The sequence below is a fragment of the Carcharhinus amblyrhynchos genome, unplaced genomic scaffold (genome assembly GCF_965287045.1).
Source record: "Carcharhinus amblyrhynchos unplaced genomic scaffold, sCarAmb.v2.hapA scaffold_804, whole genome shotgun sequence".
Classification (NCBI taxonomy): domain Eukaryota; kingdom Metazoa; phylum Chordata; class Chondrichthyes; order Carcharhiniformes; family Carcharhinidae; genus Carcharhinus; species Carcharhinus amblyrhynchos.
The window spans coordinates 38,106-51,149 of NW_027650544.1; the positions used below are offsets into that span (position 1 = coordinate 38,106).

Below are 13,044 nucleotides of genomic sequence, written 5' to 3' on the forward strand. Positions count from 1 at the left end.
CACAGTTCCAGTCTCCGTATCCCTCGGTTAGACTACACTGGGAGCACCATGCACAGTTCTAGTCCCCATATCCCTCGGTGAGACCCACACTGGGAGCGCTGTGCATAGTTTCAGTCTCTGTATCCCTCAGTTATACCGCACTGGGAGCACCGTGCACAGTTCCAGTCTCCGTATCCCTCGGTTAGAGCACACTGGGAGCACCGTGAACAGTTCCAGTCTCCATATCCCTTGGCTGGGATTTGTGAACAGTTCCAAGCCTTCTTGAAACTTAGCCGTTCTCCAGTCCTCTGGTACTTCCCCCATGGTAAAAAGTCTGACAACACCAGGTTTTAGTCCAACCGATTTATTTGATAGTAAATGCACAAGCTTTCGAGGTTTCAGGTGAATGCACCTGACGAAGAGGGAAACCTCGAAAGCTTGTGAGTTTACTATCAAATAAATCGGTTGGACTAAAACCTGGTGTTGTCAGACTTTTTACTGTGTTTACCCCAGTCCAACGCCGGCACATCCACATCACTTCCCCCATGGCCAGAGAGGAATTAAACATTTGTGTCAGAGTCCCTGCAATTTCTTGCCTTGCTTCCCACAGCAGCCTGGGATGCAATTCATCTGGACCTGGAGATTTGTCTGTTTTTAACCCTGTCAAAGCCTCTCATTTCCTGTGTCAAACTATGCAAGTTCCTCACAGTGCGTTCTCCTGAATTCTGGAGCCACGTCCTCTTCCTCCTGAGTGACGAACAATGAGAAGTATTCATTTAACACCCTTCCAATGTCCTGAGAACTCGCTGTGAAGTGGGGAGAAAAGAAATTGCCGCTTTGGAGATGGGGAGAGGATTCTGTGGGACAGAAACACTGGATTCTAGCTGTCCTGAATCTGCACTGTCGTTGTGTCCTTGGAGCTGTAAGGGAGATTAGATTCAGGAGCTGTCTGTGGTGCTACCTTGCACAATGTCCATTTATAAATACCTTTCGTGTAGAAATCAAATCCTCAGGCAATTCTCAAACTGTAACATCAGACATAATCTAACCCCAAGCAGCATGAGGAGATATTAAAGACAGATGACCAACAGCTCAGTCAGAGAAGGAGACTTCTTGGAGCATCTTAAAGGAGAGAAAGAAACACATACAGGGAGAGACAGAGAGAAAGAGACAGAGACAGAGAGAGAGAGAGAGAAACAGAGCGAGACAGAGGCAGAGAGAGAGAGAGAGAGAGAGACCAAGAGAGACAGAGAAAGAGAGACAGAGACAGAGAGAGAGACAGACAGAGAGAGAGAGAGACATAGGGAGACAGACACAGAGACAAGACACAGAGACAGACACGGAACACGGAGACAGAGAGAGAGGGACAGAGAGAGAGGGACAGAGAGAGAGGGACAGAGAGAGATAGATGGAGAGAGAGAGCGAGACAGAGCAAGAAAGAAAGAGCAAATGAGAGAGAAAGACAGAGAGAGGGAAATATAGACAGAGAGATGCAGACAAAGAGACAGAGATGGTTAGAGAAAGACAGAGGGGGAGACAGAGGGGGAGGGACAGAGATAGAGGCAGAAAGAGAGAGCAACAGAAAGAGAGAGAGAGACACAGGGAGAGAGTGAGAAGATACAAGGCCACAGGCGACAAGATGAAAGCATGGGGGTCACCACTGCAGGTGTCAAAGCAGCCTTCTCCAAGGTCAACCCAGGGAAAGTGACTGGCCCGAATGGGATACCCAGATAAGCACTCAGATCCTGCGTGGATCAGCTGGTGGCGGTATTCACAGATATCTTCAACCTCTCTTTACAACGATCTGAGGTCCCTATCTGCTTCAAGAAGACGACCGTCATCCCGATACCTAAGAAAAACCAGGCAGTGTGCCTTAATGACTATCGACCGGTGGCTCTGACATCCATCATTATGAAGTGCTTCGAAAGGTTAGTCACGGCACGAATCAATTCCAGCCTCCCGGACTGCCTGGATCCACTACAGTTTGCCTATCACCACAACAGGTCCACAGCAGACACCGTCTCCCTGTCCCTGCTCTCAGCCCTGGAACACCGAGATAACAAGGACACCTATATCAGACTCCTATTTATTGACTACAGCTCAGCCTTCAACACCATTATTCCCACCAAACTCATCTCCAAACTGTGGCTCCTCCCTCTGTGACTGGATCCTGAACTTCCTAATCACAGACCACAATCAGTAAGGACAGGTAACAACACCTCCTCCACAATCATCCTCAACACCGGTGCCCCACAAGGCTGTGTTCTCAGCCCCCTCACTAAACTCCTTATACACCTGTGACTGTGTGGCCAAATTCCCCTCCAATTCGATTTGAAGTTTGCTGATGACACCACCGTAGGGGGTCGGATCTCAAACAATGACCAGACAGAGTACAGGAATGAGATAGAGAATCTGGTGCGGCAACAATAATCTCTCCCTCAATGTCAACAAAACAAAGGAGATTGTCATCGACTTCAGGAAGTGTAAAGGAGAACATGCCCCTGTCTACATCAATGGGGATGAAGTAGAAAGGGTCGAGAGCTTCATGTTTTTAGGTGTCCAGAACACCATCAACCTGTCCTAGTCCCCCCATGCCGACACTATAGTTAAGAAAGCCCCACCAATACCTCTACTTTCTCAGAAGACTAAGGAAATTTGGCATGTCAGCTACGACTCTCACCAACTTTTACAGATGCACCATAGAGAGCATTCCCTCTGGTTGTATCACAGCTTGGTACGGGCTCCTGCTCTGACCAAGACTGCAAGGAACTACAGAAGGCCCAAGAATGTAGTCCAATCCATCACACAAACCAGCCTCCCATCCATTGACTCTGTCTACACTTCCCGCTGCCTCGGGGAAAAGCAGCCAGCAGAATGAAGGACCCCACGCACCCCGGACATTCTCTCTTCCACCTTCTTCCATCAAGAAAAAGATACAAAAGTCTGAGGTCACGTACCAACTGACACAAGAACAGCTTCTTCCCTGCTGCTGTCAGACTTTTGAATGGACCTACCTCGCATTAAGTTGATCTTTCTCTACACCCTCGCTGTGACTGTAACACTACATTCAGCACTCACTCTTTTCCTTTTCTATGAATGGTATGCTTTATCTGTATAGCGTGCAACAAAAATATTTTTCACTGTAAACTAATACATGTGACAATAATAAGTCAAATCAAAGACAGGGAGAGAGACAGAGAGATCGAGAGATAGAGAGAGGCTTGTGGGGGGGGGAGAGAGAGAGGCAGGGAGCGAAAGAGAGAGGCAGGGAGAGAGACAGAGAGAGAGAGGCAGGGAGAGAGACAGAGAGAGAGAGGCAGGGAGAGAGACAGAGAGAGAGAGAGGCAGGGAGAGAGACAGAAAGAGAGGCAGGGAGAGAGACAGAGAGAGAGAGGCAGGGAGGGAGAGAGAGAGAGAGAGAGGCAAGGAGAGAGAGAGAGGCAGGGAGAGAGAGAGAGAGGCAGGGAGAGAGAGAGAGAGAGGCAGGGGGAGAGAGAGAGAGAGAGAGGCAGGGAGAGAGAGAAAGAGAGGCAGGGAGAGAGACAGAGAGAGAGAGGCAGGGAGGGAGAGAGAGAGAGAGAGAGAGGCAAGGAGAGAGAGAGAGGCAGGGAGAGAGAGAGAGAGGCAGGGAGAGAGAGAGAGAGAGGCAGGGGGAGAGAGAGAGAGAGGCAGGGAGAGAGAGAGAGAGAGGCAGGGAGAGAGAGAGAGAGGCAGGGAGAGAGAGAGAGAGAGAGAGGCAGGGAGAGAGAGAGAGAGAGAGAGAGGCAGGGAGAGAGAGAGAGACAGAGGCAGGGAGAGAGACAGAGAGAGAGAGGCAGGGAGAGAGACAGAGAGAGAGAGGCAGGGAGAGAGACAGAGAGAGAGAGGCAGGGAGAGAGACAGAAAGAGAGGCAGGGAGAGAGACAGAGAGAGAGAGGCAGGGAGAGAGACAGAAAGAGAGGCAGGGAGAGAGACAGAGAGAGAGAGGCAGGGAGGGAGAGAGAGAGAGAGAGAGAGGCAGGGAGAGAGACAGAGAGAGAGAGGCAGGGAGAGAGACAGAGAGAGAGAGGCAGGGAGAGAGACAGAAAGAGAGGCAGGGAGAGAGACAGAGAGAGAGAGGCAGGGAGGGAGAGAGAGAGAGAGAGAGAGGCAAGGAGAGAGAGAGAGGCAGGGAGAGAGAGAGAGAGGCAGGGAGAGAGAGAGAGAGAGGCAGGGGGAGAGAGAGAGAGAGGCAGGGAGAGAGAGAGAGAGAGGCAGGGAGAGAGAGAGAGAGGCAGGGAGAGAGAGAGAGAGAGGCAGGGAGAGAGAGAGAGAGAGAGAGGCAGGGAGAGAGAGAGAGACAGAGGCAGGGAGAGAGAGAGACAGAGGCAGGGAGAGAGAGAGACAGAGGCAGGGAGAGAGAGAGACAGAGGCAGGGAGAGAGAGAGAGAGAGAGACAGAGGCAGGGAGAGAGAGAGAGAGAGAGACAGAGGCAGGGAGAGAGAGAGAGAGAGAGACAGAGGCAGGGAGAGAGAGAGAGAGAGAGACAGAGGCAGGGAGAGAGAGAGAGACAGGCAGGGAGAGAGAGAGAGACAGAGGCAGGGAGAGAGAGAGAGACAGAGGCAGGGAGAGAGAGAGAGACAGAGGCAGGGAGAGAGAGAGAGGCAGAGGCAGGGGGAGAGACAGAGACAGAGGCAGGGAGAGAGAGACAGAGACAGAGGCAGGGAGAGAGAGACAGAGACAGAGGCAGGGAGAGAGAGACAGAGACAGAGGCAAGGAGAGAGAGAGAGATAGAGGCAGGGAGAGAGCGAGAGAGAGGCAGGGAGAGAGAGGCAGGGAGAGAGGGAGAGAGCGAGAGAGAGGCAGGGAGAGAGCGAGAGAGAGGCAGGGAGAGAGCGAGAGAGAGGCAGGGAGAGAGCGAGAGAGAGGCAGGGAGAGAGCGAGAGAGAGGCAGGGAGAGAGCGAGAGAGAGGCAGGGAGAGAGCGAGAGAGAGGCAGGGAGAGAGCGAGAGAGAGGCAGGGAGAGAGCGAGAGAGAGGCAGGGAGAGAGCGAGAGAGAGGCAGGGAGAGAGCGAGAGAGAGGCAGGGAGAGAGCGAGAGAGAGGCAGGGAGAGAGCGAGAGAGCGAGAGAGAGGCAGGGAGAGAGCGAGAGAGAGGCAGGGAGAGAGCGAGAGAGAGGCAGGGAGAGAGCGAGAGAGAGGCAGGGAGAGAGCGAGAGAGAGGCAGGGAGAGAGCGAGAGAGAGGCAGGGAGAGAGCGAGAGAGAGGCAGGGAGAGAGCGAGAGAGAGGCAGGGAGAGAGCGAGAGAGAGGCAGGGAGAGAGCGAGAGAGAGGCAGGGAGAGAGCGAGAGAGAGGCAGGGAGAGAGCGAGAGAGAGGCAGGGAGAGAGCGAGAGAGAGGCAGGGAGAGAGCGAGAGAGACAGGGAGAGAACGAGAGAGACAGGGAGAGAGAGAGAGAGAGAGACAGGGAAAGAGAGAGAGAGAGAGGCAGGGAGAGAGAGAGAGAGAGAGGCAGGGAGAGAGGGAGAGAGCGAGAGAGAGGCAGGGAGAGAGCGAGAGAGAGGCAGGGAGAGAGCGAGAGAGACAGCGAGAGAGGGAGAGAGGCAGGGAAAGAGAGAGAGACACAGGGAGAGAGAGAGAGAGAAAGGTAGGGAGAGAGAGAGACAGGGAGAGAAAGAGAGAGACAGGGAGAGAGGGAGAGAAAGGGAGATAGGGTGGGGGTGGCAGGGAGGGAGAGGCAGAGAGGGGGGAGGCAGAGAGGGGTAGGCAAAGTGTGGTCAAGAGGGTCAGGGAGGGAATTCCAGAGTTTAGGGTCCCAGGCAACTGAAGGCATGGCCACCAATGGCGGAGCGATGGGAATCAGGAATGCTCAAGGGGCCGGAACTGGAGGAAGGCAGAGATCTCAGAGGGTTGTAGGAGGTTTCAGAGATAGGGAAAGGGCAAGGGAGAGACTTGAACAGGAGGATGAGAATTCTGGGGGCTGGAGGAAGTTATAGAGATGGGGAGGGAAGGGGCAAGAGAGGAATTTGAACAGGAGGATGAGAATTGTAGGGGCTGGAGGAGGTTACAGAGATAGGGAGAGAGGGGGCGAAGGGGGGATTTGAACAGGAGGATTGTCAGACCTGGAGGTTGGTTTGGGAGGTGGGGGGTTGGGGAGGAGAGCTTACGGATAGCCAGAGAGAAGCTCCCCCCGACTCTCAAACTGCTTCTTATTTCGGGTGATGCACTCCCAGAGAATGCCAGAATGCTGAATGGGACACAGAAACATGACGCTGGGCAGAACGTATACATTTATTTCTGTGACACATGGAAACAGGTAAAAACCCTGGATTCAATTATAATCCAGAGGCTAATCCAGTCAGGAACTCTTTGCTGGACATGATCCCATTCAACAAAGCAATGTGACCATGTTTGCAAGATGCTGTACTATTCACTACCCACCCGCCTCTCCCCTCTCCCTGACCTCGGCTTTTCTTCAGAAGCTCAGTCAAACTCGGGGTACACTGCCGGACTCGGGTAGTCGCTGTATCCCGCTTTCTCCTCAGGACTCCCAGGGTCCCAGACCTGACCCAGGGACTCAGACCCATCTCGGGGAGACAGCTCATCATCACTGCATTCCTGTGAAGGAAAAGCAACGGAGCAACACAGAGAGAGGTCACCAAGAAACAGTTACAATCCCAATCCCTTCCCGCTGACCCACACTGTACACAATCCCAATCCCTTCCCGCTGACCCACACTGTACACAATCCCAATACCTTCCCGCTGACCCACACTGTACACAATCCCAATCCCTTCCCGCTGACCCACACTGTACACAATCCCAATCCCTTCCCGCTGACCCACACTGTACACAATCCCAATCCCTTCCCGTTCACTCCCACTATACACAATCTCAATCCCTTCCCGTTCACTCCCACTGTACACAATCCCAATCTCTTCCTGTTCACTTCCAGTGAACCTAAACTTCCACACTCCTCCCCCGCCATCTCCTCACTCCGTGCCACCTGTGTGTACGATGCAGTACCTGTTTGATCTGGTCGTGTGCCAGGATGTAGAAAGGACTGGAATGCCTCTTGCTCACTGGTTGAGGCTCCCTCTCATCCTTGAACCTCTTCCTCTTGGCAGTGCCCCCTTCAGCAGGCAGGGGGCTGCTTGGTTCCTGTGCCTCCTGTGAGGCCAGTGGCCGGGGTCTGGGTGCCTGGGCATCCTGCCCCTCTAGCAGAGTGCTGGAGGCTGGATCGCCCAGCAGGGTATCCTCTCCATGGCTGCCCACATCCTGCCAACAGAGAAGGAGTTCACTCTCAGTTAGATCTCGGTCCTGGGAAGAAGGTGTCTGTGTTTCCAGTTAGACAGCCAAGGCTCTGGATGCTTTGCTTGTCCAACTGGAAAATCCAGGGCCAACTCACAGGCCCCTTACTGGGAAGGTCAAAGCCATTGTGCTCAGTCCCTCTGGGTCCCATGCCACTCTCCTGGCTTCGGTAGAGGGAGTATTCAGGACTCCAGGAAGGACTGCAGGCTCACACTGGACCCGGGCTGAGCTCCTGGCCTTTTACCCCAGGCCATCACCACGACAGTGTGTTTCCACCTCCAGAACATTCCTGGCCTTAGGCCACTGGCTACTGACCCTCACCTCTCTAACCTCCAGACTCCACCTCTCTAACACTCAAACTCCTCTCCGTTCTCCTCTTTCCAGACCTCCGTCAAAATCAGCTGGTCCAATCCTCTGATGCCCCGCTGCCCACCATATCCCAACTCACCCCCTCCCTCCCTATCTCTGTAACCTCCTCCAGCCACTACAATCCTCATCCTCCTGTTCAAATCCCTCCCTCGCCCCCTCCCTATCTCTGTAACCTCCTCCAGCCACTACAATCCTCATCCTCCTGTTCAAATCCCTCCCTCGCTCCCTCCCTCCCTATCTCTGTAACCTCCTCCAGCCCCTACAATCCTCATCCTCCTGTTCAAATCCCTCCCTCCCTATCTCTGTAACCTCCACCAGCCCCTACAATCCTCATCCTCCTGTTCAAATCCCTCCCTCGCCCCCTCCCTCCCTATCTCTGTAACCTCCTCCAGCCCCTACAATCCTCATCCTCCTGTTCAAATCCCTCCCTCGCTCCCTCCCTCCCTATCTCTGTAACCTCCTCCAGCCCCTACAATCCTCATCCTCCTGTTCAAATCCCTCCCTCCCTATCTCTGTAACCTGCTCCAGCCACTACAATCCTCATCCTCCTGTTCAAATCCCTCCCTCGCCCCCTCCCTATCTCTGTAACCTCCTCCAGCCCCTACAATCCTCATCCTCCTGTTCAAATCCCTCCCTCGCTCCTTCCCTCCCTATCTCTGTAACCTCCTCCAGCCCCTACAATCCTCATCCTCCTGTTCAAATCCCTCCCTCCCTATCTCTGTAACCTCCACCAGCCCCTACAATCCTCATCCTCCTGTTCAAATCCCTCCCTCCCTATCTCTGTAACCTCCTACAAGCCCCTAAGATTTCTGCGTTCCTCTGATTCTGGCCACTCGAGCAACCCCCAATTCCCATTGCTCCGCCTGGTGGCCGTGCCTTCAGCTGCCTGGGGGCTCGAAACTCTGGAACTCCCTTCCTGAACCTCTCTGCCTCTCTCTCTCCCTCCCTCCCTGCGTCTCACACTCACACTGTATGTCCCGCTTTAAGATATTCCATCAAACCACCCTCTCTGATTGAGCTTTTAGTCGTTTGCCCTTAATATCTCTTGACATGACGCGGGGTATAAGTAAACCTTGCCATTCCCAGGGATCTGTCAGCAGGACATCCTGCGGACTGCAAGAGTGCGGGTGGCAAAGCAGCACACACGCAGTGCACATTTCCAAAACAGGAGTGATGGGGAAAGGTAAGAGTTTAAGGCTCTAGATTGTGGATGAATCAGGTCTTGGGGATGTGTGACCCGTTCACACAGACAAGTTGGCTGCCTGGAGACACAATATTTCAGACTGTTTAATGGTGGCACGGAACACTGAGGGTGAGGGGTTTACCTCGAGCAGGATAGTGAGCTGGGCTGTTCTGTAACCATCACCGTGAGAGTCCAGACATTTCATTAAAAATCTATCCAAAACAGAAATCAAAATATGAGCATTCAGGTAGCAGTTCATAAAACCAGCTTGTAACACAGCACTGCAGCACTCCCTCAGCACTGACCCTCTGACAGTGCGGCGCTCCCTCAGCACCGACCCTCTGACAGTGCGGCGCTCCCTCAGCACCGACCCTCTGACAGTGCGGCGCTCCCTCAGCACTGACCCTCTGACAGTGCGGCGCTCCCTCAGCACCGACCCTCTGACAGTGCGGCACTCCCTCAGCACCGACCCTCTGACAGTGCGGCGCTCCCTCAGCACCGACCCTCTGACAGTGCGGCGCTCCCTCAGCACTGACCCTCAGACAGTGCCGCACTCCCTCAGCACTGACCCTCGGACAGTGCGGCACTCCCTCAGCACTGACCCTGGCACACACCCTCTCTCTCTAACCAAGAAATCACTGGACAGTGATCAGGAGCAGGAACCCTGGCTGATTTCCCCCCTCTCTCTAACCCAGGGATCACTGGACAGTGATCAGGAGCAGGAACCCTGGCTGATTTCCCCTCTCTCTCTAACCCAGGGATCACTGGACAGTGATCAGGAGCAGGAACCCTGGCTGATTTCCCCCCTCTCTCTAACCCAGGGATCACTGGACAGTGATCAGGAGCAGGAACCCTGGCTGATTTCCCCCCTCTCTCTAACCCAGGGATCACTGGACAGTGATCAGGAGCAGGAACCCTGGCTGATTTCCCCCCTCTCTCTCTAACCCAGGGATCACTGGACAGTGATCAGGAGCAGGGATCCTGGCTGATTTCCCCTCTCTCTAACCCAGGGATCACTGACCTGCGTTCTTTCTTGAACCTCTGCGTTATCTTCTTGACGTACTCCAGTCTGTTGAGGAGCATTTCATTTACCTGAACATCAGCAGATTTGAAGAGAATTTCAATGTTTAAATATAGAAACACATCATAGAATGTTCAGATGGTCCACCTTCATCTCGCAGCTTACAGTTAGATACACTCTCCAGCAGAGGATATTCAGCCCACTGGGTTAATGCTAGTGGCCTGCTCGATTCCTGCCCCTCCTCACACCCCTATCCGTTTATCCTGTCCCCATCGCCTTCTATTCAAAGAAAAACAAAGTTCCAGCACAAGAACAGGCCCTTCGGCCCCTCCAAGCCTGCACTGACCATGCTGCCCCCGACTGAACTAAAACCCCCTACCCTTCCGAGGACCATATCCCTCTATTCCCATCCTATTCATGGATTTGTCCAGATGCCCCTTAAAACTCACTATCGTATCCACTTCCACTCCCTCCCCCGGCAGCGAGTTCCAGGCACCCACCACCCTCTGTGTAAAAAATCTGCCTCGTACATCTCCTTTAAACCTTGTCCCTCACACCTTAAACCTGTGCCCCCGAGTAATTGACTCTTCCACCCTGGGAAAAAGCTTCTGACTATCCACTCTGTCCGTGCCTCTCATAATCTTGTAGACTTCTATCAGGACTCCTCTCAACCTCCGTCGCTCCAGTGAAAACAAACCAAGTTTCTTCAATCTCTCCTCATAGCTAATGCCCTCCACACCAGGCAACATCCTGGTAAATCTTTTCTGTCCCCTCTCCAAAGCCTCCACATCCTTCTGGTAGTGTGGTGACCAGAATTGAACACTATATTCCAAGTGCAGCCAAACTAAGGTCCTATAAGGCTGCAAGATGACTTGCCAATTTTTAAAGTCAATACCCTGGCCGATGAAGGCAAGCATGCCGTATGCCTTCTTGATTACCTTCTCCACCTGCATTGCCACTTTCAGTGACCTGTGTATCTACACCCAGATCCCTCTGCCTATCAATACTCTTAAGGGTTCTGCCATTTACTGTATATTTCCTACCTGTATTAGGCCTTCCAAAATGTATTACGTCACACATGTCCGGATTAAACTCCATCTGCCAAGTCTTGGCCCAAGTCTCCAACTGATCTATATCCTGCTGTATCCTCTGATGGTCCTCATCGCTATCTGCAATTCCACCAACCTTTGTGTCATTCGCAAACTTACTAACCAATCCAGTTACATTTTCCTCCAAATCATTTATATATATTACAAACAGCAAAGGTCGCAGCACTGATCCCTGAGGAACACCACTTGTCACAGCCCTCCATTCAGAAACACACCCTTCCACTGCTACCCTGTGTTCTATGACCGAGCCAGTTTTGTATCCACCTTGCCAGCTCACCTCTGATCCCAGGTGACTTCACCTTCTGCACCAGTCTGCCATGAGAGACCTTGTCAAAGGCCTGACTGAAGTCCATGTAGACAACATCCACCGCCCTACCCTCATCAATCATCTTCATCACTTCCTTGAAAAACTTGATCAAGTTAGTGAGACACAACCTCCCCTTCACAAAACAATGTTGGCTCTCACTAATACGTCCACTTATTTCCAAGTGGGAGCAAATCCTGTCTCGAAGAATCCTCTCCAATAATTTTCCTACCACTGACATAAAGCTCACCGGACTGTAGTTACCTGGATTATTCCTGCTATCCTTCTTAAACAAAGGAACAACACTGGGTATTCTCCAGTCCTCTGGAACCTCCCTGAAGCCAGTCAGGAAACAAAGATTTCTTTCTCCCTTCTGTTTATCCAGGATCCCCCACCCCAGTTTTAGGTATCTCTGCTATTCCCCTTAAGCCTCTCCCTGTGGGAGCTACTTCCACATTCTCCACTCTCTCTGGGTAAAGATGTCTCTCATGAATTCTCTCCCCCTCCCCGCCATCCGTTAGATTAATTCGTACTGACTCCAATCAATGCTCCCTCTCCTCCTCCCCATTAGTTCCAGTTTCGCCCGCAAGTTGAAATATCTCTGGCCCTGTTGTAACCCCGTCCGGCGTCTCAATGCTGCCTATCTGAGATGAGATGAGAGCCACGGTGGGCTACACATTACCGACTCCATCTCCTTGCACCGGCGTTGCAGGGCGTGATACTTCTTGCGATACTTCTCCCTGCACAGCTCCTGGGTGGCCTCCTCTTCACCATTGTCCTCGATAAGTCCTGCGTCGGCGAACTCCACCTCCTGTTCCAGCTCACTCTCCAGGATGTTGCCCCCAAAGAGAGGGGGCAGGGCCAGCTCCGAGCAGGGGCCAGGGAAGTCGTCAAAGCTGACTGCGGCCATCTTTGGCACGGGCGGGAGGGAAGAAGAAGGCCGGCAGTCACTCGTAGAAGGAAAAGAAGAGCCCAACAAGTGTCCTGGGGCGTTCAGCGTCCCCTGTGATTTAGCTGCCTTTAAATAATTGTATTTGACCGCCCCTCACCCTGCTCTTTCGCCTGTTGACTCGTCAGATGGAAAATACAAACGGGGCTATATTGGCGGCACCGGATGCCAAGAAGTTGGCTTCCACCTCAACCAGCCAATAGGGAGGCAGGATTTAGCACAGCCAGGTGGCCATCTTCTTTGCGTTGGCGCCACTGGGGCTAATGTTCGTTTTAACACTAGGGTAAGGAATTGGGGGTGAGTGCCCTCAATTAAAAATGATTCTTCTTCAGTTGGTTCCCAGGGCTTGAAATGTAGGGCTAATGAGAAGAGAAAGGTAACTTTAAACCCCATCAGTGGGGGAAGGGAAGGGTTGACATTCCCATCATGCCTCACTTCACCTGCTACCCTCCTGTCAGAAATGGCGGCCGGGAGGATGGCTGGGCGGGGTCTCTGCTGTAATAGACAGCAATCTGAACCAATCAACATTCTCAGGTACACCGAAGTGACCAATGAAAACCAGCCGGCACTGGGTTGGGGGAACCATAGGCTGATTGACAGGCAGCTGACCAGTCAGCTGACGGACCTTCCCCGCACTAACCAATGAGAGCCGGAGAGGCTGGAGTCGGCGTGCGCCGTCGTGTTGTTGGCCGGCCAATAGGAACGCAGATCCCTCGACATCCAGCCAGTCGGAGGTGGTTATGTCGGCGGAAGGGGGCGGGGATATGGGAGGGCGGCATTGACGCGTTGATTGACTTGTATCTGAACCAATGGAAACACGAGTACGTCTAAGTCCTGCGCCACGAGAGCGTGGGAGCGGCTGG

At 53.0% G+C, this 13,044-nt stretch overlaps 1 protein-coding gene across 1 annotated transcript; it reads right to left on the reverse strand.

Moving 5' to 3' along the window:
* Nucleotides 1-6,208: 6,208 nt before the first annotated feature.
* Nucleotides 6,209-12,657, reverse strand: tfpt (TCF3 (E2A) fusion partner). Its single transcript, XM_080184581.1, has 5 exons — nt 11,915-12,657; nt 9,820-9,890; nt 8,941-9,010; nt 6,962-7,213; nt 6,209-6,554 (listed from the first exon to the last, which is right to left on the reverse strand). Exons 1-5 carry the CDS (start codon nt 12,140-12,142, stop codon nt 6,420-6,422), a joined length of 756 nt encoding a protein of 251 aa, XP_080040707.1. The 5' UTR covers nt 12,143-12,657; the 3' UTR covers nt 6,209-6,419.
* Between the last annotated feature and the right edge of the window lie 387 nt (nt 12,658-13,044).

Bases quoted from the DNA above. Each gene is read 5' to 3' on its own strand.
- tfpt (XM_080184581.1), bottom strand. From the start codon at position 12,142: ATGGCCGCAGTCAGCTTTGACGACTTCCCTGGCCCCTGCTCGGAGCTG. The intron at 9,891-11,914 runs GTAATGTGTAGC...GCTGATGTTCAG, and splicing joins GGTGCAAGGAGATGGAGTCG to GTAAATGAAATGCTCCTCAA. The intron at 6,555-6,961 runs GTACTGCATCGT...TTTCCTTCACAG, and splicing joins CACACGACCAGATCAAACAG to GAATGCAGTGATGATGAGCT.